Source organism: Simochromis diagramma, unplaced genomic scaffold, assembly GCF_900408965.1.
Source record: "Simochromis diagramma unplaced genomic scaffold, fSimDia1.1 OVJJ01000602.1, whole genome shotgun sequence".
Taxonomy (NCBI): Eukaryota; Metazoa; Chordata; class Actinopteri; order Cichliformes; family Cichlidae; genus Simochromis; species Simochromis diagramma.
Window position 1 is genome coordinate 3,259,071 of NW_024387040.1, and position 24,771 is coordinate 3,283,841.

General features: G+C 40.3%; 1 protein-coding gene and 1 long non-coding RNA gene across 7 annotated transcripts in view; one reads left to right on the forward strand and one right to left on the reverse strand.

Moving 5' to 3' along the window:
• The window catches only part of neto1l (neuropilin (NRP) and tolloid (TLL)-like 1, like), a 70,601-nt gene that overhangs the window by 10,104 nt on the left and 35,726 nt on the right, over positions 1–24,771 (reverse strand). For 5 of the 6 annotated variants that reach the window (XM_040044102.1, XM_040044100.1, XM_040044099.1 and 2 more), the window contains exons 5-9: positions 15,169–15,210; positions 14,815–14,942; positions 7,629–7,711; positions 5,856–6,001; positions 374–487 (exon numbers count right to left, since the gene is read on the reverse strand). In XM_040044102.1, the coding sequence (XP_039900036.1) occupies positions 374–487; positions 5,856–6,001; positions 7,629–7,711; positions 14,815–14,942; positions 15,169–15,210 (513 nt within the window). Of the gene's footprint in view, positions 1–373; positions 488–5,855; positions 6,002–7,628; positions 7,712–14,814; positions 14,943–15,164; positions 15,211–24,771 lie in introns of those variants that run through there. The other variant, XM_040044103.1, reaches the window with a different exon arrangement.
• LOC120741303 lies at positions 201–24,165 on the forward strand. Its single transcript, XR_005697595.1, has 4 exons — positions 201–212; positions 11,466–11,474; positions 13,671–13,673; positions 24,008–24,165. It is a non-coding gene; the product is annotated as an uncharacterized LOC120741303 (long non-coding RNA).

Below are 24,771 nucleotides of genomic sequence, written 5' to 3' on the forward strand. Positions count from 1 at the left end.
GCCAGTAATAAGATGTTTGGGATCAATGTATGGATTTGGTGGCATTACAACTCTGAGAGGAGTGAAGGACTGAGCGACAGAGGAAATGGAAAAAAATGGGCATTAGCTCAAAATACGGGACTAAAAAGGACAGTGGAGTGGCATCAGCTTGGATCAGTTTGACGATGGGTTCAAATTTGGGTGAGGGAGGAGAGGGAGAAGGAAGAAAGGGGGTGGCATATAGCAAGAAGTGGCAGGTTTCTCTGTGTGTCACTCTCCATGGTGCTGAAACATTAAACATCCACTCCTATCTTTGTGTGTTGCTGTGACTAGCTGTTGGAGATCTGCTAAAGCTGTGACATGAGAGGTCAGATAACTACACGTAACATCTCACCTTTACACTGGTTCTCATCCCAGGGGTAGACACAGTTCTGCATGCCATTACACACGAGTGTGTTATTTATGCACATGTTACTGTGACAGAAGAAGGCATCTGCATCGCATGGAGCTGGAAGGGGAGAGAGCACAATGAGCAATTAAGACATTAAAGAAGTTTATTTATATTTGCACATTCAGTTCACAGGACAAGTTCAATGCAATTTTTTAGTATATTTACCATCTCTAAAAACAGCAAACACAAAGGACAATTACATGCGCTACTGTACTGATCATTATAAGAAGTAGAGCAGAAGTCCAGCGTGGCAGATTTTCAGACTCAGTTCAAACCTGCTTCCCCTGAACCCATCTGTTCTTCATGAATTTTCATTCTCACCCTCCTCTTCAAACAACTTGTGGATATGAATGAATTTCTTGTTATGTGTGCGTATGTGTGCGAGCTGTATGCGGGTGAGTGTGCGGGGTGTCTGGAGAAAAAGTCATGACATTTTACAATCATTTGCACACACATTTGCACACACACACCCAAAACAAATCCTTTCTATTTATACTGCATGTTGTTTATTTGTTCACCGTGACACCCGCCCCCATGGTGTGACCTGTCGGAGACACAACATTCACGTGTTTTGTCTCGGTGTGAGGAAGAAGAGCCATTCTTCAGAAATTCATCAAATCAATGTGCTGATGTCGCAAGCTATTATACACTGTATTTTCACGTTCACGTGAAAAAGATTACTGTATGTAGTTAGGTGAAAAGCTGAGTACACCCTTCTTGCTTCCCTATGATTTAAGAGGGTAAGTAGCAGCCAGGTGCTGCTAATCAGACACGTTTGATTAAATGATCACGAGCAAATTTGAGCACCTCTATAAAAGCAGATGTGCAACATTCAGTTGAGTGTTAGGACAATGCTGCAGTCTTCCCAATTGATGTCTTGGCAAAATCATCCCAAGATGAGACCTTGGGATGTTCAGAGAAACAACAACCCCCCCCCCCCAAATCTACATCTCAGGCTTGCCAGGGCAAAGTATGGCAAGTTTGGGTTGCTAGGAGAAAGTCTCTTTTCTCTAAAAAGAACCTGGAAATCTAAACGGACCATTTTCTGGGTGTTAAGTAAGAGGTTTCTGTTTAACACTGTATAAACTATTTGATGCCATTCTACCAGTCTAAAGCATTTACACACATGGTCGTAATTTTGTAACTGTGTTACTTAGAAATTAAAAAATAAATAAGTTAATTAAAAGATAAGATATTGACCTTTTTACTATTTATTCATTGTAACTGATAGATGTCTTCTGATAGATCACCTATATGTATCACCTGGCCCTCCTGTTATTTTGCAAAAGTATCCCTAAAGCATACGAAGCTGAATATGTCTGCTCCATGCAGCTTTATGTGAAAAGGATGCAGAAAGCAGAAGTAATGCAGGATCGCTTTCAGTTTCTCTGTGTTTTAAAAGTGAGTGACATGTGAACAGAATGGCTCTGTTTAGCTGCTGGCTGTTTTGTTGCAGAGGAGCTGTCCTTCCCTGGTCTCTTGCATGTCTCTTACTTTCTGTCTTTATCTCTCACCTTCTCCCCACTCACACACAACACTGGCACTGGTGCTAAAGCAGCTTGCCAGTGGTATGGCAGAACTGGGGACTATTTGACAGTGTTACCGCTGTGATGTATGGCTGTTTTCATCCCAGCTCTCATCCCAAGTGAATAATAACACACCAAATTAGAGTGACTTATCTGTATCTCTCTCTGTAACCCATCCTGTCTGGGCCTTTGCCAGCATTTCCTGAGTCATATTGGCTCTCTGTGTGTGTTCTAATACTCCTCTTCTCATTTTCTCCCCCCAGCCTCAGTCTGTTTTTCTAATCCTTTATGTCATGTAGTACACTCCACACCAAAGCTGTGACAGTTTGTTTTTGCTAACAGCCACCAGAGGGAGCCCACGCCTTCTCGTTTTCCACTCAAGGCAGGGTGAGACCAGATGTTATAAAGAGCGTGATCCACACTAATCTCCTGCAAAATTAATTTCAAGACATTCTGTAATAAAAGTGCTCTTTTGCCCACACAGAAATGTCCACAGTCGCTGCTGGAAGCATAAATTAAGTCGTAAATGAGCGGCTGATGAAAATCGTCTGGGTGTCTCTGCAGAGCGGGGTCTAAGAGCAAAGAGGTGTCTGCAGTGAAGTGCTATAAGCAACACCTGGTTATCATGAATCTTTAAATTCAATCTACTGTAGATGTCTGCTTCGTGGGGTTTTGATTTAAAGTGCAGTTATAATATTTCTATGAGATGAGTTTGATGAGTCTCTGTTTTTTGTCATAAGTGATTTTTTAATAAAGATCTTTTTTGTTTGGCACATGGTAACACCTGCAATAATGCAAGCTCTCACGTGTTATGATTTGGGATAGTCAGCTCCTACCTGAGTCTTGTTTTTTTTTTTTTACCCATAGAGTTATTTTCTGTTACTCTACGGCCTTTTTGATGCTTCTTTTTTATTTTCTGCTATGATTATCTAGATTTCAATACTGCTGATAATAAATACAGTAACACTACCCAGCAGAGTGCATCTGGTACTGATTTTTTACAATGTCCAGCACTACAGTCTCTCCATAATCCTCCCAAAGCATTCTAACTGCAAAGCAACAGAGTGCCTACAGTTGATATAATCTAATCTAAGACCAAGCATGCTGACAGGCATTAGCATATTGTGTTGGTCTCAAACTCTTTCATGCACACAGTAAAGAAGCTTTCCTATAGGTAAAAAGTGACATGTGTAGTGAAGCCAGAGCAAATTTCCATCTGCAACCCGGGAGACGTGTTGCAGATGAGCCGTAACAATGCTGACAGCTGAGATGTCGCAAGCGTACATTTATCACCTAAGACATAATTGGTTCTTGGGTAGAGGTAGGTATCACTTATGCTTCACATTTGTAACTATATACTACCTTCATAGCAGGGCTGTTTATGCGCTTGTGTGTGTGCGTGCATGTGTGTGTATGTGAGAGAGAGGATGGAAGCAGTAAAGTTCAGTGCTAGTGTCAGCAGGTGTAAACTCTTCACAGATGGTAAAGCTGCATGTTTGTGTTTGAGAACATTGCGTTTCCCACATGAGCAGTTTGCCGGGTGTCAGCAGGTCTGAACGGTACTCTAAGAGCCGCTGGTTCCACTGGGAACCAACGGCTGGGAACAAACATCCAATGGTTTAGGATCTCCATGGCTGGGGAGCACTTATGGTAACAATTGGGCTATAAGCAGCTGCATGCGCGCACAGCAGAGTCACTCATCTGCAGTGATCACATAGGGCATGAAAGCCATTATTTTTTTTTTTCATATCAGCTGGTTTTTGCCATTCTGAGCTTTCATTTTTCTTTTTGTTACATTTCTGTGCAATAAAAAGTAATTTTATTTGTTAAAACTAAATCTAAACTATATTTTGACATTGCTTTTTCTAAGCTTACATTTGGCTGTTTAACGGGGGATCTTTTATCTCACATAAATGTTCAATGACTCATTTAAATAGTCGGAATATATGATGAGTTCATTAAAAACAAACAGCAGAAAAATCAGTGTTTTGTTCATGTAACTGAAACAATAGACCCGAGGGCACCTGTTCAGTAAATGTGTCTAACAATATCAAATACAGTGCTTTTCAAATTTATCAGACCGCCTGTCATAAAAAACCCACAAACTTTTTAGAAATCTGCTAAAACCAAAAATGTTATTGTCAAGGGGAACAATTAACTGCTAAAACAAACTCTTCTCTTCAGGAATACATGTTATTAACTGTGCTTTGGCATCTTAATAAAAAACAATATAGTACGTTTCCCAACACAGAACACCACTTTATACATATCAAATAGAAGCAAATACATCTGTCCTGAGAGCGTAAAACAAGCAAAGTCTGAATTGTTTAATTGTTTGCGTTTTTCGCAGCTCTGGTACATTAGTGCATTCACTGTTGACAGGGTTGCTGCAGTGCTGCTGAGCTGTGGTGGATGCTGCTCTAAAGGCTGAGGTCTGGCCGGGGATCGCCTGAGTGACTTAGGCAGAGGCGTTGCCCCGGCAACAGCACATCCTGGCTCTGCTTGGTGAAAGGGCCTCACAAAGGGGACACTGACTTCACAACGTAAACAACTCTGTCGCTATTGCAGTTGCTTACTGATTAAGCTAAGCACAAGCACACAATAAACAGCCAATGAAGACAAGGTGCAGGTGTGTAAAGTGATAAACAGATTGCAGTTCAGTCTTTTATTAAACCTCTCTTTTTATGAGTTAATGGTTCTTCTCACAAATGATAATGTCAGTGGTTCCAGTCCTTTTGAAATGGCAGCAAAAAGCATTAAAATAACTTTAAAATGCAGTAAGTCTTTCATTTAAACAGTTTGAAAATAATATTCTAAGATTTTTTTCTTATCCTATCTACATTCAGAAAGAAGCCCCATTCAGTTTCTGAAAACGCTCAATAGTGTGCAGCTGCGTGCACCTATTTCCTCGTGTCCTTGTCATTAAAAGGCACCGACTGATGCTGACACGTTGTAGACTAATGGGCCCCAGACCCTCTTCCTTCATGTCGCTAGTACAAAGAATGGCCTCTCCACATGACTATCTCTATCAATGAAAATCCGCTGAATGAGAAATAGACAGACTTTGAGTGTGCTTGTGTGAATTTCAAACTGATTTTTTTCTGAAACAAAACAGGTAGATGTGAACATATTGTAGGTTTGGTGCAGTCACAGTCTCTACCTATTTTAAACAAAGGAATTAGCTGGTGCAGATGCTCCACCTGTGTTAATGCAGCAGAGCTGAACTCAAATCCACCTGTGCTGTCATCTTCACATTTACCCACAGGCAAGATTCCCTGTGATGGAAATGGTGTTCCGTGGTTTCCTGCTTGCTGCTGTTTACATTGTTATGAATCTTAATGGAAACTCATTATAGACCATTTCCTATGACGAAAGATTCCAGATGAAATATGACCAATGTGCAAGAATCACAGTGATATCTCTGATTGTGTTTTAAAACTCGTTATTGGAATAATTCTGCAACTGAACAGTGTGGGAAAATGTAAATGCCTCTATAACCTGCGATTACTAGGCAACCAACGGGAATGCAGCATGAAATTACACACTGATCGACACTCAATTAAAAAGAAAATCTAGTTGAGGCAAAAGCCTTGTTTGCACGATGTGTCGACCAGCTGTTATTATGACTGCACCGCGGGGGGTTTAGCATGAAAAACAAATATCAGAGGAAGTAATAATGTGTCATGTGTGTGTGTGTTTCAGCAGGTATTTGCATTGCACTGTCTGCACAGACCAAACGTGATCTTGTACTCAAGTTTCTTAGGTTTACATAAACTTATAAGAGTGCAGAAACCTCACAGTTTGTACGTGCTTTTATTTTGGCGACTGCAATTAAACAAAGACCAGACGAAGAAAGCTGCCTAAGCAGGAAGATCACACTGCAGTAAAGATCAGCTTACGTTCTTGGTAGGTTGTGAAAAGGATGCGGAAGCGACTTTTGCGGCTGGCCTCGTCTGCCCACATCCTGATGACTCCCAGCGTGGAAACCAGCATGATGTCGTTGGCCACCGTGGAGCAGAACTTGCTCTTCAGGTCTTCCACTGAACTGAGACATGACGGGATGAGATAAGCATGCATATTTTATTATCCAGTAACATAGGCAGTCACTGTGCATCTTAATAATCCACAGTGTTGGAAAGAGCAGTCGTGGTACTTTAATGTTTTGTTTTGTTTTTTCTGGGCTGTTATCGTCTGATCACTGCTAAATATTCTGAATCTCTCAAGATAATAAACTGCCGCTGAGCTCAAGTGTGTAGTAGATAGTGATTCAATTATATCCTTATCTCAGTGTATCAAATATTGTTTTCTTTAATCTGGATTTCAAAATCTCATTATTTGGAGATTAAAAACAGGTTACTTTATATTAATAGACTTGTTTGTGAGAAGTGCGCGAGAAGCAAGTGTGCAGCTTGCATGCTGTGAGTTAGATAAGAAGATCAATACCGCTCTCATATCTGTCCTTAAACTGCAAATCTACAGTCAGCAGTTGGTTAGTGTAGCTTATCATGAGGACTGGAATGGATAGCCTGACCTGGTTCTACCCACAGCTAATAAAATCCAGCATCCAGATCCTCTAAAGCAGGGGTGTCAAACATAAAGCCAAGGGGCCAGAATCGCCCAGTCGGGCCCAATGGATAGCTTTAGAAAATGTGAAAGAGGTCTTACATTTTTGGACAATTAAGTGTATTTTAATAAGTTTTAGACATTTTGACATGTAAGCTCAGTGTTATAATTAGAGGACAGTTTTTGAACTGTGCACATTTATTTCTTACAGCTAAAGCCCAAACAGTCATGCTGACACATTTCTTTCATTTGCTACAGCAGCATTTATATATCACGTAGAAAGACTGAGACGTACTGTTGGAACTGACCTTCTTTCTCTTATAATGAAATATCTCTATTAAACCTGTAGTTAAAGTCCGGCCCACTCGTGATCAGAGTGGGCTGTATGTGGCCCTCGACATAAAACGAGTTTGACACCCCTGCTTTAAAGCTTGCTGCCTAAACTTGAAAAGAAATCCTGCCCAAATTCCTGAATTTAAATAATTTAATTGCATGTAAATATTCCATGTAATTTTTTTTTACAATTGTAAAATTTTACATTTAATCAAATTGGATTTACTCGATTGGTATACATTCAGTTTATAGCAAGCACAATTCCCTTAGTAAAGAATTATTTGAATAAATTAACCTTTTGATATATTTCCGTTGCATATTACTCAAAATTATTGCTTCATGTTTATTGAGGGAGAAGTCTCCCATTTTTGACTGCATAAATGGAAATTATGAAGTTGTGATGTTACATATGCTGTAACTTGACCCTTTCCAGTCATTCAGCTCAGTTCATCTGTATTTCCCATATAGACATGAGTAGCATCATTCTTTTTATCTAGCTTTCATCAACAAAGCCAATATGTGATTACCCTTTAACTCAGCTAAAATACTTAAACGGTTTCCAGTTGACAGAAATCAATTCCTCTTAAATTAAAATTGTTTTTTTAGGCGACTTCAATTTCATGTTTTCAGATCAGAAGCTCATGAACAGCACAAAGTTGTTATATGAGGATAAAGTAAAGTGAGTGAAGTGATTTATACAATTGAAGATTTAAAACAAAGCCCTCTTGTGCAACAAGAGCATGTCACATTAAAGATGTACAAAAAAAAAATCACACCTGCCGCCATCATACACTGCCACAAAGTTGCGCTTGCATTCATTGGAATTTGCCATCTCATAGTCGAGAAAACGCAGGTAGATCTGTCCGAGGAGGCAGAGAGGAGGGAAAAACAACAAAGAGAAGAGAAAGAAAAAGAAGCGATCAGGGGAGGAAAATCGAAGGACACAGTAAGATTTGGAGGTGACAGAAGAAAGATGTGAAGCAAACAGCGGAGAGGAGAGACAAGTGAGAGAAAAGATTTCAGCTCTTTCCTATTACTGCCCGGGCATCTCAGTCATTATCCAAGTGCCTGATATAGCAGCCCTGTAATGAAATAAGACTGACAGACAGCAGCTAGCACAAAGTCATTACATACGCATTTCAAATGAAGACTCAAAGACAGACGGAGTCTATTAGCTTTGCACTCATTATCCATATCTGTTGAGATAAAGAATTACATAAAACCTACAACCTTGTTAAACTTTAAGGAGATGTTGGACGTTTTGCCACCAGTTTTGGATATTTAAGAGAAAAAAAATGTCATCATTTAAAATTAAAATGCAAAGAACTTATACACCAAAGGACATATTTGGTATATAAACAGACTTACCTTATGTCTAACTATTCATGAAGCAACTAAGACAGATACAACACATGCTCTGTTTTAATATCCTAACAATCGCTCGTTGAGTAAAATATCCACCTTGCTATCCACCTTGACTCTTCATAGTAGCTATTCTGCACTTCCTAACTGTGTCCGCACCATTTTCTGTCACTCATTCATCAGGCTGAGATCCCCCAATCACAGCTATGGTTCTGGTCGGCCGCTCACAGCACTTGCCATCATTACGGTTAATGAGCGGACGGCTCCTGGACTGTGACAGGAAAATCTGACGCTTTAAATACCCAAAGACAAAAGCTGCAGATGGAGCAGGATAATGGACCCTGCAATGTCAACTTGGCTTCAACAACATGACAAGCGAAATGGACTAGAGGAGGGTAAACAAGCTAGCTCTCTCGAGGTATCACACTGATGTCAATAATCAGTCTAATAAAAAACAATCATATTCAGCTATACTGTCACAGGGATGGGGGAAGCGTTTTCTCTCCTATACTGCGATTGTGAAATTAAATACTGTCAAATTCATTGCAGGCTTTCTGATGCAAAGATGTATCCAGTTATAAACTCAATCACATAGGAAGCATGTGACTAAAAGTGATTTGTCCCAGGGAGTGTATAGATTACATTCATATTAATGGCTCTACACTGGGAGAGGGGGGGGGGATACTCTGAAAATACACTTAAGCTGACGCCACTGAGTGCTGTTGTGTTCTTGTCAATATTACAATGATTTCCAGTACAGAGCATAAAATATGACTGAAAGCTTTAGACTGGAGATACATGCAGTAAGTGCCTAAAATTTGGTTTCTCAGCAGTTGGGATAATGCCTGTGATTAAGTTAGTGATCTGAGACGAATGTCACTTGACATTGTAGTACAATATAAAAAGGTTTCTAAGTTTAGAAGTTCTAAGTTTTTAAGAACAAGGAAAACTTTGGATTAAGGGAAAACTGCCAGAAATGACTTTGACTAAGAACAAAGAATTTATAATACGTGGATGATGGCTCCTTTCCATATGGCAGATTACCAAAGACGACAGATTTAATGCAAAAATTTTAAGGTTATAGTGAAGGTTAAGGTTACAGTTAGGGACTCTCTGCCAATTTTTTCTTTGTCTGTTCTAGAGTTGAAGAGGCAAATAATTGGTAAAAGCACCAATGAGCATGTTAATTAGGACACTTGGCCCCGTCGTTTCATCGTCAGCGAATGGTGGGAGAATTAGACATGAAGTTTTCCACCTACAGCACAAAGAATGCACTAAATTCAGCCATCTGTAACCGATAAAAGTACTTTTTCAGCAAGCGGAGACTAATTGCTAATGCAAAACAATGTTGATATAATGAACAAATTAGGATTTTGGCATAGACTTCAATTGGTGCTAATGGCTAATTAAAGCAATAAAACTACAGCCATTAAATAGCATAATTCCCAGTCTTGACCATCATGACTGTTTCTGGATGGAAGCATGACAGTGATGGTGTTGAGGAAGGGGGCATCGACTGCTTCTCCACACTGATCACGTTAGAATATCTGAACGGATGCACTGTCACAAAATTGTGTACAGAGTCTTGGAGCTGTGGCAAGGTTCAAAACCTTTGATACTGGAGGCATTCTGGTTTTCCGTTTCACCTGTTTTTGGTTCAATTTCTTTTGATCAATCAGTTCCTTTGCTGATATCTCAAAATTGTCAGTTATCATGTGAAAATGTAGCTTTTAATTTTAAATATATAACCCTTATGAAAGCCTAACCAGTGACCTGCACACTAACCAGTTAAGCTGAAAAACTGGCCCTCAGACTGGCCGATGGCTTTCTAGGGTGAGAGTTTCTAATATTGTAGCATTCTAACATGCTTAACTTGAGTGCTTTTGTATGGCAGGCCATAAGGATGTGCATGTCTGTGAAAAAAAAATCCTTTCAGTATTGTCTTTGATCAGGCGTTGCATACACAAACTCATTATCTGACCGATGTAGTTACTGTGAGCACTGACTGGAAGGTGAACAGGAAGGCCTCATTATGTGACAAATATATAACATTTACTAACAAATTCACAAATAAAAGCTTCTGATGTTGTTTTTCTGCGGCTCCTAAGCCCTAACAGGCCGATGATGAAGAAAAAATCTGAGTGCAGATGGCATCACAACACAGAATGACAGCAACGGATAAGATAGATACAATCACCAATTTGTACGGTGAGAGATTGGCTCCAGCAGGGAAATAGGCTGCTTCTTCATTGATTGCAGCGCCCAATAATGACGCCGAATCCATCATTGACCGGGGAAGAATATGCTCTCTCTGTTGCTAAAGGGTGTCTGTAACAGCGCGTGCTGTTCATTACAGTCAGAATGAATGTCCATATTTTGACCATTATCATGAAAGGATGTAGAAGGTGTCAGACAGCGCGGGCAAGAAAAATCCAGACTGTGGAAAACAGACGGGACAGAGATGCTCTGTGGAAAACAGAGAAACTGATGAGGTAACTGAATGTATCCCTCAGTACAGCTAATAAGTTTGCGTTGAATTTGGACAGCTGTCCAAAATAGCCCAAAGAACCTAAAAAAACAGAGCAGTGGTGATAGGAAGAGTTTATAAATTTAAATATAATGCAGTTTCAGTTCAAAGTTTTTGGAAATTACTCTTATTAGGCATGTATATCACTGTGAATCCTACTGAAGGGTAATCTATTCTGAAGTGGAGGATGAATGGTGGTGTAAAGTAACGTGATGGTATTAAATTTGGTGCATTTCTGTGACTTCTGGCAACAACACATGGTCATTACTGCTTACTTGCAGGTATGTTTTTCAGTCAGTCTCCACCTTTCTTTCCTTTTTACTCCATCCCTCTCTCTGCCATCTGCCATGTGCCATCTCACCCCCAAAACTCCATCCCTATATATTTAAGATCTTCAGTAAAACACATTATTAAGCATTGCTTTCCCTTATTCCCTCCTTTCTCATGCTTCCACCTCCTCTCTTACCTCCTTCTCCCGGCTTCTCTCTGGAGTGCTCCGGTGCAGTCTAATTAGAGCCTCCGGTATAGGATGTCATTATCTCTGCTGTTTCTGGCACACTGGGTGTAGTGCAGTAGTGTATAAGCATAGGGAGATGAACACCTTGCCTTATACATTGTGCGACCTCCATGCATGCGTACACACAGTAATGTAGTCCCCCTCTCTGCAGCAGCATGTGAGCATGCATGCGTCTACTTGACAGAGGTAGTGAGGAACCAAAGAGAGAAACTGTAGGTTTTTTATATTTTATGTGTAACTGAGTGAGAATAGTTGCAGTGCAGGTGGGAGCTTCAGGACTGTGATTTACAGAAGATAGAGTTGTACTAAAAATGTGATTTGCTGCCTTGTCCATCAGTGCCAATGACTGTCAGCCTCTGGCCCATGACTTGGCCTCGGAGACATTTCTGCAGTACGAAATGTGACACTTATTCAAACTAATACATCATACTGCCAGGCTTGCTTGCTTTGTTACTCTTTCATGCACATAACTAACGTATTCACACACAAACGGAGGATGCATGTGATGCGCACAAACTTGACTTGTCTGTTTTGATGGCTCACTGGCAATGCATCAATTGATTTTTTTAAAAAAAAGAAAAAAAGAAAATCAAGCATAACCTTTAACCCTGGCAAGACTCCCTGCTAATAGCTGTTTCAATTTAACACTTATTGTAAGCTTCCATGTGACGACTAAGAGTAAGTCTCCTGATTGATGCAGTTGTATAACTCCCGTGGCCTTGAGTTTTCAAAACAGCTGAATCCGAAGGTCATTTCTGAAGGGAAACCAGAGCATTAGCAGGAAATATGCGACCCGAGGAATATGCCAGATAAGAACAAATACTGTGCCCATGAATAACAGTCGAACCATTATCAGCCAGTCATATCATAAGCCAGTGTGTGTGTGTGTGTGTGTGTACAGTACAGAGAGCCTGCAGTTCAGTATGAAAAGCCTGTGTAGAAAAAACTACTGTGAACCTAATCACAGCTTCCATCTGATATAAACTATGCCTTAATAGCTTCTCTAATGTGTACTCTATAAATCTTAAAAGATCTCTACAGTAACCATAATAGCATGGCATCACTAATAAGCACTGAATTAGTGAAACTAATAGTGACACAGTAAAGCTGACAATACAGCTACCTTACCTCACCCCCTGGAATAACTGAACAATGCACGTACTCGGAAAAATTGATTCCTATTAACATTAAGTCAGAGCAAGTCACTATTTCATATCCTGCTGTCGTATCTTATTATAATGATCATAGCATATCATCTCTTGCCAACTGAGAGACGATGGCAGCAGAAACCTAAGAAAGAGGAGGAAGAGGAGGAACCGTCATGGAAGGACAGGCCCCTGCACGGTATGTACGACCGCCAGATAGAGGAAGTGGCTAACATCAAGAAATCCTACCAGTGGCTGGACAAAGCTGGACTGAAAGGCAGCACAGGAGTAAGCTCTAGGCACAAGATCCATAGAGGCTGGGGTCTACCACACCAGGCAAGACCCCAGGTGCAGGCTGTTTAAAGATGGCCCTGATGCTAGCAGGCAGGGCATACGTGGAACGCCATAACCAAGTGGCCAGCATAGTATACAGAAACATCTGTGCTGAGTATGGCCTGGAAGTCCCGAAGTCAAAATGGGAGACCCCCCCTAGTGTGGTGGAGAATGACCGAGCTAAGATCCTGTGGGACTTCGAGACACAGATGAACAAAATGGTGCTGGCTAACCAACCGGATATAGCAGTGGTAGACAAGCGAAAGAAGACGGCTGTAGTGATCGATCTAGCGATACCGAATGACAGCAACATCAGGAAGAAGGAACACGAGAGGCTGGAGAAGTACCAAGGGCTCAGAGAAGAGCTTGAGAAGATGTGGAGGGTGAAGGTAACAGCGGTGCAGTGGTAATCAGAGCACTTGGTGCCGTGACTCCCAAGCTAGGAGAGTGGCTCCATCTAACTAATGAGCCTCCGGGTAAATTTAGATCGAAAGCCAAGATGTGAATCCAGTAGGTTACAAATGTGCATTGCAACTGGGATCTTAAATTATTGACCAAAGAAATCAAACATGTACTATGTCCCTTAAATGCCTTAAATGTCTCTTTTTAAATAACAATTTAAATGCGTATGGTTTTTGGTGATCATCACCAGCCACACCTAACATTACTGTATTCCAGGTAAACATCAAACCCAAAGCTTACAGATTAGGTTTTGTTTGTCTTTAAAACTGAACAGATTTCTATGTAGCTCGCAAAGAAGACAAATAAATGTATATATATTTATTAAATGTATATACATTTTGTTTTTAAGTGTTTACATACAACCAGTTCTTTTGGTCATCTGACTCTCTACAGTGGCATAATGAAGATAATAAGAATGATAAAAATAAATGAGCCACATGTCTGTGCCATAAGTGAGTCATAGTTAAAGAAGCCCGTCATGACCAAAGTTATAAATACATTCTCACATACGTACAAACCAGACACGCGCAGATCCAAAAGACACTGTAATATAAAACATGGGTTTATTTAAGGTCACGATTTATAGTTTTAGTATTACGAGGGAGATCAAATATTTTAACATTTTAACTATGCAGACACCATAATTCCTTCCTGCCCTTCAAAGAATTGTTCTAACCATGAAAGTCAAAGTAAAATTGTGGCCTTATGCTATTAAATCAAACCCCTCAAATGCACTCAGAAGAGGGCCAACACTATTTGAGCAGCAGATTTACTGCAGTCATGGATGTACAGGATCAAACCATATAGACTCATATGAGAGGTGGTAGCATTTGTAAAATATAGCCTTTTCCTGCACTGCTGCTTTGCCCTTAGGAAACACTTAATCCCATGCATTAATGCAGCACAGGTACCTCTAGTAGATAAGGAAGCATGTCTAGTGTGTATTAGGGGTTGGAGCAAAGGTGTGCATGTATATGCATGTCCTGTATTTGTATATGCAAAACACAGGCGAGGAAAACAAATGCAGGCTGTTGCAGGCCTCAGGGTCAAACTGCAACGCAACACTATTTTATCAATGGTAACGCTTCCTGCCTCTCTTTGTTTGTTCAGTCCTCTCTCCTTCTGCAGCGCTCTCTCTTTTTTCTTCCCTCCCTCTATTCCTCTTGGCAACAGCTCACTGATTAAAAAAATGGGCCTGACCCCAAATAAACCCTTCTGCCTATCTGTCTGACCCTAGCGGGGAAACAAGTCCTCCCCCCAGCCACAAACACTCTCGTCGGGATACTGCTGACAGCTGCAGACAAACTGACATGTAATATCAAAGCTTCCTGATGCAACCCCTGATCTTACTGCCTGTGTGGCGAAATATAGAAAGGAAACAGATAATTATTAAGAAAAAATATCCTCAATATCTCAACAGAAGCCGGAAATTTCACAAGGAATACATCCAGGATTTGTCAGCTGAACATTAGTCTTTCTGATGTAACTATGTTGTGCTGTCATCAGCCCAGCTAATGGGGACACAATTTCATTTCCATTTTATTTCATGTGACATTTCAAAATTTGGCTTCAAATCAAATTCACAGTTTGATGGGAGCGTAGTTTATGTCACTGACCTTGGAGCGCGGCGGGGCACGGATGTACCATTTACAGTCGACGGCCTCGGTGGCACCGGCCTTTCCGTCTCTGGTGATCTGATGAGACTCGACGATACCTTCTGGGCCAACCATGTCATACTGACAGGCTGAAACACACGCATATGTATAAACACACCCAAAACAAATGCATGCACACATGTGTGGTTCATGCAGACAAACACCGATTAAGAGGTATAACACATGCACCAACACACAGTATGTATATAAGTGATAGTAAAACAGCATAAATACACTTTAGAGAGACAAGAGAAGAAGAATGGCTGTAGAGAGAGAAAGAAAGCAGAAAGCGGGAGAGAGAGGGAGTGTACCTACAGGGCAGAGGTGGGGGTATTCCCATGTCTCCAAAGTCTGGATCTGAGGAGAGAGCAGAATAGAGGAAGGGGGAAATTATTTTTTAATATATGATTACAAAATCAAAATCATTACAGAGGAAAACACAACAAGGTTTATCTATGTACTGAGGAACTTCCTGCAAAGACAACAAACTGCTGTCCTCACATATAAATTATTTCAGCGTCTCTGAATGCTTTGCTGCTTTTTCCTCTTTGAAGTCACCAACAGGAAGTTCTCCAGATATTCTCCATATAACATCTGGTTATGTGTGACTTTTGCACTTTGCACTGGTGGATTAAGCATTAAAGCAACATAAAAAATATTTTTTAACTACAGGTACCAACACTGTTAAGGCAGCTGTGCCATCAATGTTTTAAACTGGGAAGTGCTCCAGTATCTATTTGTCTATCTGAACCCGCACTAAGCTATATGCTAACATCACCATGCTAGCATTTTAATTACTATACAGTTGTTTAGTTTGTCATTTTAGCACGCTCACATCTACAACATTGGAAAGTGTGAGCTCACAAACCGTTGCAGGGCATGCATGATAACGAGTCTAGCTGAAATCATTGAACCAAAGTACCAACGTTTTAGAAACTGATAAAGCAGGATGAATAAACCAAACTGAGCGGCAATTCTTTTTTTTTTTTTTAATCTATGGAGTATTTGAAAAATGCTTTTTTGTTTCCTTAGAGTAGTTTGATAAAATTACAAAAAGAAATCTACTCCACCCACATGCAAAGTCCTGCAGTACAATAAAACAACCTCTTAATATGTTTGTCAGATATTGCTCTGAATAAAATCAAACGATTTGGAGGATTGAGGCAAATGCACGCTTGTGCTTCAATTCAATATTGTTATCAGGACATTGCAGCTGTATTTTACAGTAATTTGGCTTTAAACCAAGACAGGTGATGATTTTGTGAAGTGTAGCAGCCAACTTATTGATGCCAACATGAGGTCACCGTCAAGTCAGTATTTACTCACAATCAGGTTTGGGTAGCGACAGATCACATGCAACCAGCATCATGTAATATTATTCTTTAAAGAAACAAAAAACAAAATTAACCGTGATAAAAAAAATCTGTTCGATTATAGATCATCAACGATTATTAATCACATCGTACACCCTTAAAATAGTTTTTAAATTGGTGACCAATTGTGTTTAATAACTTATGATGAAGATGTTTGCGTTTCTTAAAAAATGTCCTGCTTGGGGGTGCATTTCAAGGTCCATGTTGGTAATCCTGACTTTTGAGAGTCCTGACTTTACAATCCACGATGGCAGCAGTGCATGCAAATGTTAGCAAAACTGCGAAACCTGTAATCTGCTATGATCTGTGACCTGCTAAATAAGCCATATAAAGAGCCCTGACCAGTCTCTACCCACGACGGGTTGCAGAAGTGTTTTTAAAAGCATAAAACATTTGTTTTTAAATAATTTCCCCTAGGGATCAATAAAGTATTCTGATTCTGATTCTGAAAACTGGTACTGCGCTGTATTGCTAGTGGTAGATGAATGACTCCACCTTGCTAGGAAGCATAACAAATCCTCACTTTTCTAATTTTACTACTGGAACACAAATAGCTAAATGCACAAACATGTCAGAGCTGAAGAATCTTTCTCAGTTAGATAGCCAGTGTTTAAAAAAATGTTCATTAGGGTTGGAATTTTGTTTTAACCATCAGATAGCTTGCATGGATAATGGTAGCACTAGCTTAGCTCATTAGCTAACACACAACATCACTTATTTTAGCTATATTTCAAAGCAATTCAGGTTAGATTACATTTTTTGCAAATCAGTGGATGAATTGGTGTATCCAGTAATTCATGACATTCAGATGATCTAATCTGACCCTGCTTCCTGTGCAGATGACGCTGTAAGCCTCTGGAAAGTATACAGCAAAGATAACATTTCTTGGGCTCGGCTCCCCTGAGCTCACCGCATAAGTCTCATTTTTGTTCCATTTAGCAGTGCCAGAACAAAGCACAACTGAGGCTTAACAGACCTAAACAGAAGAGAAGAAACATTAAATGTGTCCTAAAGAAAGGTTTTAAAATTTTAGCAGACTGCGAGGCTGTGACGGTAATCCTCCACCAAACTTTTACATATTCAGAACAAAAATCAAACTCAACTTCACAGCTGTACGTGATAAGAAACGTGTCACGCAAAGTTTAAAAAGTCAGCTTCAAGTGAGAGCTTTTTAGCAGTTTTTCCTGAATAATGTTGCAATAAATTACATCAACAAGGCCAGCCTTTCTGAGCTGTGTTCCCTCCTCCTGCTAGCGCAACATCACAGTCTCATCTCTTATCCCCAAAGACTCAATATCACTCTTCAGATGACTTCACAGAAGACAGAAATTGACTCTTGAACACTCTCACTAGTCTTTCACATCATCATTTCAGTGTGTGTATCTTGTCAAGGAGGTTTGTGTGTGTTTTTTCAGTCTATCAGAATTTCATAAGCACAAACCGGTGAAGCTTAAACGCGTCTAAAATTCATGCGATGTGTGATTATTTATGATCGTTTCTCAATAAAAGGAAAGAGCAATGAAGTTATTAGGCTACTTTTCTGATGCAGCATTCCACTATTACACCACTGCATGTCACCTGCCCTGAAATACAGCATTCTCTTTGATGTAAAACCTCCACAGAATTACAATACATTCCCAGAGACCCCATTTTATTCCAGCCTAGTAACAGAGCGGTTGGGCTTTCAAAGATATGCCGTTAGCTGTGATCTTCGGGCTGCATTCTTTTGAGGACAGAGCCTGCAGAAACAAGAAACACAAAAAAAGGCTTCACATTAAATCTGATTGTTCCTTGCCAAATCGAGACATGGCTACCATTGACTGAGCTCTGTGTGGAAAATGAGGTCTGATTGCACAGCGTGAACACCTTGTCTAAATGTCAAAGTTTTTTTTTGTCTGTATGTATGCCCTAATTTTTCTGTCTAGACATGAGTCGGTACTTGAGTGTGAGCACTTCGGACTCGGAAAAACATTGCACCGACGCCTGTGCTGCGGTGATATAAAAAAAGGGAGTCAAATGATGGAACAGATAGGATTCAGATAGGCACTCTTGGCTCAATTTCTGCTTTGTTCTCACAGATTCAGAAGATGGGAACCTCCCCAAATGGTGAGAAGACGAGCCTGTTGAATACCTGTGACAAATGTAGCAAGGCTGCCGAAACCCCTTCTCTCTTTGGCACTTTAACACCGTCTGGGACAGTAAAACATTCATGTGAGCACAAAAGCAGTCAGGAGACGTGCTTAGAGTGTACTCAAGAGTTTCTCCTGAGGCTTTTACTACACTTCCCTCCTGATTAATTGTTGCTTTCAACTTAGGCTCAATGATTCAATCTCTAAAAAGCTGAATGGGGAATACCACGCAATTTTAAAAGTGGCTCCTCTGGCCTTGGACAGCTAAGTGGTAGTAAACATGTTTTTTGTCTTTTGGGGAAAGCAATGCTTTGCTCGTACATTTCAAACAAATCCACCCACTTGTCGTCTTTCCATCTGGAGAAGTGGTGAAAGATGCCATATGCTTCAATATTATGAGTGATTTTTTTTTCCTTTTACAAGAAAAACATGTGAATTTACTGTAATGTAATATAACATTTGTTAAATTTGCAAATGAGAGCGGTGTGGCCTAGTTTTTGTATACGGTTAAAAACCACACATTTAGAGCCCATTTAGCATCTTTATTCCATTGATCGTTTAAGCTCATTTTATCTTTACATATACTATAAATAATGAAAAACAAGAATGTAAAAGGAGGATCTCGCTCTCTATCCACACACACACAAGCAGGTATTGTTTATTCATACACGGGAGTTTGAAATAAACAAAATATGATGCATTGATTCTTCTTCTTGTGGACTGACTTTGAGGCAGCCTTGGTGTGGTTATCAGCCAACTTGCAAAGGTCTGATGTTAATTAGTACGGCAAGTATATTTAACTCGTGATCACCTTAAAGATGGAGTAATTATAGACTCTGAAATATAAAACTATGTTATGATAGATATCAACATTTATCAAGTAATAAGAGGCATTAACAGAGTTAAACTGTTATCTCATCTGGGCGCTGCATCTGCAAACACGCAGACGTGTACAAGGCAAGGATCAATAACAAACTAGGCTGATCAGAAAGGTAATCAGTATATTTCCTTAAATGTCAATGCATTCCTCAAAGCCTGCTGACTGCACCACTTATGAAAGCCCCCCCCTTCTCATTATCCGTGTCTACGTTGCCTCTCAGAGCATCTTTACTAGGTGTAGTGGGGAGTTAGGCAGGCAGGAGAGCAGAAGGGCATGAGGGATGAGAAAATCAAAGTGGAAGACACTTAATGAAACTGTAACCTTCAGGTCATCGATGATAGTTGCGGCACAGATTTATTATTGGGCTTTGGCATCACTTACCCAAACACGATCACAGGGGCAAGGAACCTAAGTGGAATGTATCTATGGCGATGCACGCACACATACGGGCAAACACACACACATTCATGAACCTTTGAGAAAGGTTATTCTTAACATCAAGAACGAAGAGGGTGCTATGCCTATAAATGTCACTTGTGTGACCTTTGACCTTTTTAAACTTCAGCTCTTGAATTTCATTCTGATGGGTCCCATCCCTCTTGCCATCCATCACCTCCTCTCCTTCTCTGCCCTCGCTGATTAATCAATTTAATCAATTACATGGATTGATGGAATGATTCATGAAGCATATACAGAAGAAGTGTACTCCTTCCACAGCAGCTGATTTAACCCTGTTAAATTGGATGCATCAGCTCACCAGCACTATTAATACTGATTACACTGTGAATGGGACATTTCAGAAGGCTCTTTCTGTGTGTTGCTACACTGAAGGTAAATATCATAAAATAGAGATTTCAGCTCAGACAGCTGACATGTGGGATCTGTGCATTCTCTGCAGACGTATTCGCTGCAGTGTCTTTAAAGGCCCTGCTTTATCGTATAAATGCTTTCGAAGCAAGCTGGATTCAGAGCACATCCACACTTGGCCACACCCTCTCCTCCCTTCATAAAGCTCGCCTAAGTGTAATCTGGGACTTACTGCGTTTACCCTTTGCAGCACAGAACTGCTTACTTTAAAGCCTGGGATGCAGACTTTAAGTCCTATATGTGCTCTTCATTCACAGGCAACTTAAAGAGAAAAACACCTCCAGCGTACAGTTTAATCTTAACCACACAAACAGCTTTTTTGCGTATTATTATATGTACAACAGGTATGGTTAAAAAAAGAGAAGGTAGCACAACCACTGCAATTCCCAGAGACAGAGCAGAATTCACAGAAGCTATAATCTGCATGCTAAGTAGGCTACTTAAAAAAGTACTACAACAAAGTGCCAAGTCTCAACTTCAGTTTGAGCCTTTGAATATTTGAGGAACTCTGCACAAGCTATAGCTGCTTCAACAAACAGGGTCCAAAGTCTAGAGGTATGAAGCTAAAAGGGGCACTGGCATGTCTCTTATCAGTCACTTGGTATTACTGTCTGACATTATCCATACAAGTATCCCAGAAAATACATATACAAGTGTCTACTTAAGAAAAACAACAAACAAAGTCAGTGCAGTGAGGAGAGATCATTAGAAGAAATAGAGCATAATTAACAGAATACCGAATTCAATTATGGTATTATGTGATTTGGCTCTGATGGCCCATCACGGCAGAATGAAATCCTAGTGGTGATGGGAATTAGGGCAGACCCCCCGGAGATGGGGAGGGGGTGGTTTGGACGAAGGAGTCTGCAAGGGAGAATGAAAGAGGAGCAGCGCAAGTTAAAGTATACAGAGTGGAGGCTGACTGGCTTAAAGAAGGCGGGCAGATAGATCATTGGACTGCAGCAATGATGTCGGCTTTACAGAGTGGAAAAGAGGAAGTGAGGCAACGAATAGACTAGCAGCCAAGCATAAGCTTCTTCATTAAAGGCAGGAAGGCTGAAGGTGGCACAAGCATACCAGACATTCACTTGGGAGACTCCAGTCTGGGAGTATTTTTAATTTCTGCTTACACTTTCTTTTTGCTTTCATTTTTATTCCTGGTTTAGTTACGTTTAGGCATACAACAATTAGGATGTTAACGATAGGGTGAGATAAAGGTAGATGTGGCGACCCCTAAAAGGAGCAGCCACAAGAAGAAAGTCAGGCGCTAGAACTATTTGTTCACACAGCCACAGAAACTACTTGATTAGGGTTAGATCTTCATTTGGGTTAAAGTACACTGTTAACCATCTGATTTTTAAAAAAGCACATCTAAAGGTCACACAAAGCCACACATTTTACTTGCAAATATTCACGTGGTGTTTAGTTGTCATTTATTTTTTAAAAAGTAACTAAAGGTTGTGATAACAGCTTCCACAGAAAACCTATTCTGACTGGGAGGAGTAACAATGTGACCGTGTAAAGGAATACGACTTTAAAATCCACAAATAGATGAGTTCATTGTATAAAAAAAGCACGCATGGAAAAAACTTCCCCACAATAAGCAATAGCTGAAGGTCTGTGTGAGCAACACCAGGGAAGATAAAAGGGCCTGGTTTGTGTGTCAAAGACTTCAGGCTGTCATTGAAGTTTTTGCTCTTTTTTTTCTCCACAGAATATTAAATTTTTTTCTGACTTCATGTCACTTAGATCCCTAAAAATCTGGCCCTTATGTGTGAAAATACCTCCCACACAGTTCTCTCAATATTGGCATAATCCTGCTCAAATTTTAGCAAAGACCAGGGACTTCAGTGTAATATCCAATATTTCATTTCAAACTGAATGCGCTGAAGCACAGCCCCGAATGAGCGGGGAAAAAAACGTAGCTGTGAAAATACACACGGTCTGGACTGTATGTGAAAATGCCCCCAGAAGCAAACACGAGCAGCTTGCAAATGCCAGCTCAAATTTGCTCATTACATTTCTTCAAAACATGTTTGTACTAGCAGTTTGGCAGTGACAACTCTGGACACGAAAACAATCATTACGAATTTGCTGTGGTAAAACTTTCTGAAACAAATGATACGTAGGTCCTGATTATCCCTATTTGGCAGCATGTTTAGTGATAAATGTTATAAATCTTCTATATACAGCACATATAGCCTATACTTTAGGCCCACACATAGAAATGAAGCAGAGCCCTGCAAAGCTGTCAGGAGGTGTGAATTTCTAATAACTGAACAATCCCATAAGTATTGTAATGCTCTTCATAATGCAGGCACAACAAAATGTTTTATTAATGAGACACAATGCGTCTCATTTGGAATTGAACATTAGGCTCCATTGCTACATATCCCTTCAGTATTAGCTGCTCCCACAAATGCATGTATAACAGCATATGAATGAGTTCAAGGTTAGCAGTGTGAGGAAATATTCCAGCAAGTAAACATGCACAGTGCGCAAACGCACACACACACACGCACACAGAGACAGACAAGCAGCCCACACACAAAAACTCAATTTCCCAGTGGCCTCATTTCCTCTCAGCTGCTCGGTGGTGACATTTAAATAAGCATCTGATTAATAATCTCTGCTAAAGTGGTTGATCAAGTTAATGAATGGCTGCCATTAATCACACCAGGCGTAGCTGAGGATTGAGTTCAAAAGACAAGCAGAGGAAGAGGCAGAGTGAGAAAGTGAGGGCCTGAAAACAAAAGATTTTCCACGGCCCGTTCAATCAGTTCAATCTGAAGAACAATTCTGGCAGAGACGATTGCCTGTGTCGTTCTTTCACGGCTTCCTGTTTTGAGTGCACTTTTCGTTCTTGCAGTTTGACCAGCTTTCAACTATCAAGGCAAAATACATACTGGACTGTTTCCCTGAGCAAACAAAAGGCTATTGTGAAAGCCTCTTTCAATGAAACGGAGCTGTAAAGATTAGCCATATAGCTAATACACACTCAACAGTGCTTTGTTGACCCTGTGGATGACAACCCAACTATACAGAGGAGCAGCTGAGAAAAAGTGGGGGGGCAATATCTGCTGGGGACTGATAGGATTCACCACACCCTGGTGACACGGCCAGTGAGCTGGGTCTTTGCCCCAAACAGTGATTAGCACTGATGTGTATCCCAGTGCCACACATCAATGTGCCTGCTAAGAACTGTATTGAGCTAGTCTGCAAAGGGGAAAAAAGACAGATGGAAAGAGTTCAACTTGTGCTTATGGTGCACAAAATGATAGGCTAGGATGTCACTGACCTGCAAATGTAAAATTATACTCTTTAAAGGAGTAGGATGAGCTTGTAGCTGAAAAAATAAAATCCATACAGGTCAAAGCAGCTAGTGACTTCCACCTCTACTTCAAGTGCCCTTGAGCAAAGCACTTAACCCTCAGTATTTTCTAGTGGAGGTGATCAGTATCCAGAAATGTGTCTTTTTTTAAAAAGAAAAATCCTGTGTCAGCAGAACTGACTGTTACATCGTTTTCAGAGACATATAAATTACAAGAGGTGGGGAATCTCTGTCCTTGTGGTTGAATTTATGATTCATGCGATACATTATTGATCTCCATAAGGAAAACGACTATAGAAAAGCTCTTTAGGCAGACAGAGATACAGTGTCTTGGTCAAGGACACTTCAGCAGGGAAAACATGACACTCAGGGTCATCTGGTTTGTTTCTAACCTCTAAAGGCTTCTTTTTGTCCCATAGTCCTCTCCCTTGATTGACACCATTCACCATGTTGCATTTGGATCATAAGCTGTTATCTTTTCAGTATTCAAAAGTTAGGGTTCAGTTAAGAGGACTCACACATGTGAACTTAATTGTAACAACTTATTCATCATATCAAGACAGTCCACTAGAAGAGTGGTCTCCAACCCTCGGGCCACGGACTGGTAGCGGTCCGTGAGTTGTTTGGTACCAGGCTGCGATAGTTGAGGCTCGGGTGTGAAATTTATGGTTTTCAGGGTTTTTATTGGTTTTTAGCATTATTTTTTTAATCGTTTTTATCGTTAACTCAGTTTCCCTGGGTCTTTTCCCGTGTGTTATGGATAAATCTTCTTTTTTTTTGGTGCCGGTACTGATTTTATTTTGTTGTATTTATCCGTGACACCTTAAAGGCCGGTCCGTGGCACAAAAAAGGTTGGGGACCGCTCCACTAGAACCAAAAACTGCTGTTCCAAGAGTGGCCACTTGAGTTTAGCTCCAAAAATGAGGCAGTTCCTACAAAATGTTGAACTTCAGTACAAAAAAAACAATGTTTGCATACTACTTCAACCCCCTGTATGATAAATTACCACTTTAAACTGTATTAAGGCTTAAAGTTTGCATGAAAAGGGCCGTGGCTACTTTGAGCAACAGCTCTGTTGGTACAGACTGTACCAACACAAGGTGTTATAGTCCATTGGGGTACATTAGCTAGTTCAAATTACTCAAGTAGAATGTGTTTTAGTGCTTTAACTGTAATTATCTCACAAATTCATGACTTGCTGTGCACTTATTTTTTAAAATAACAGACAGCCTAAGAAGTGTGCAGTTAGATTATTTCAGCTAATAACATTCCAGTATAATTTTCTTCACATTTTAGCTCTTATTAGCAGGTACCTGTGCACTGTAGTAACCAAGCTAG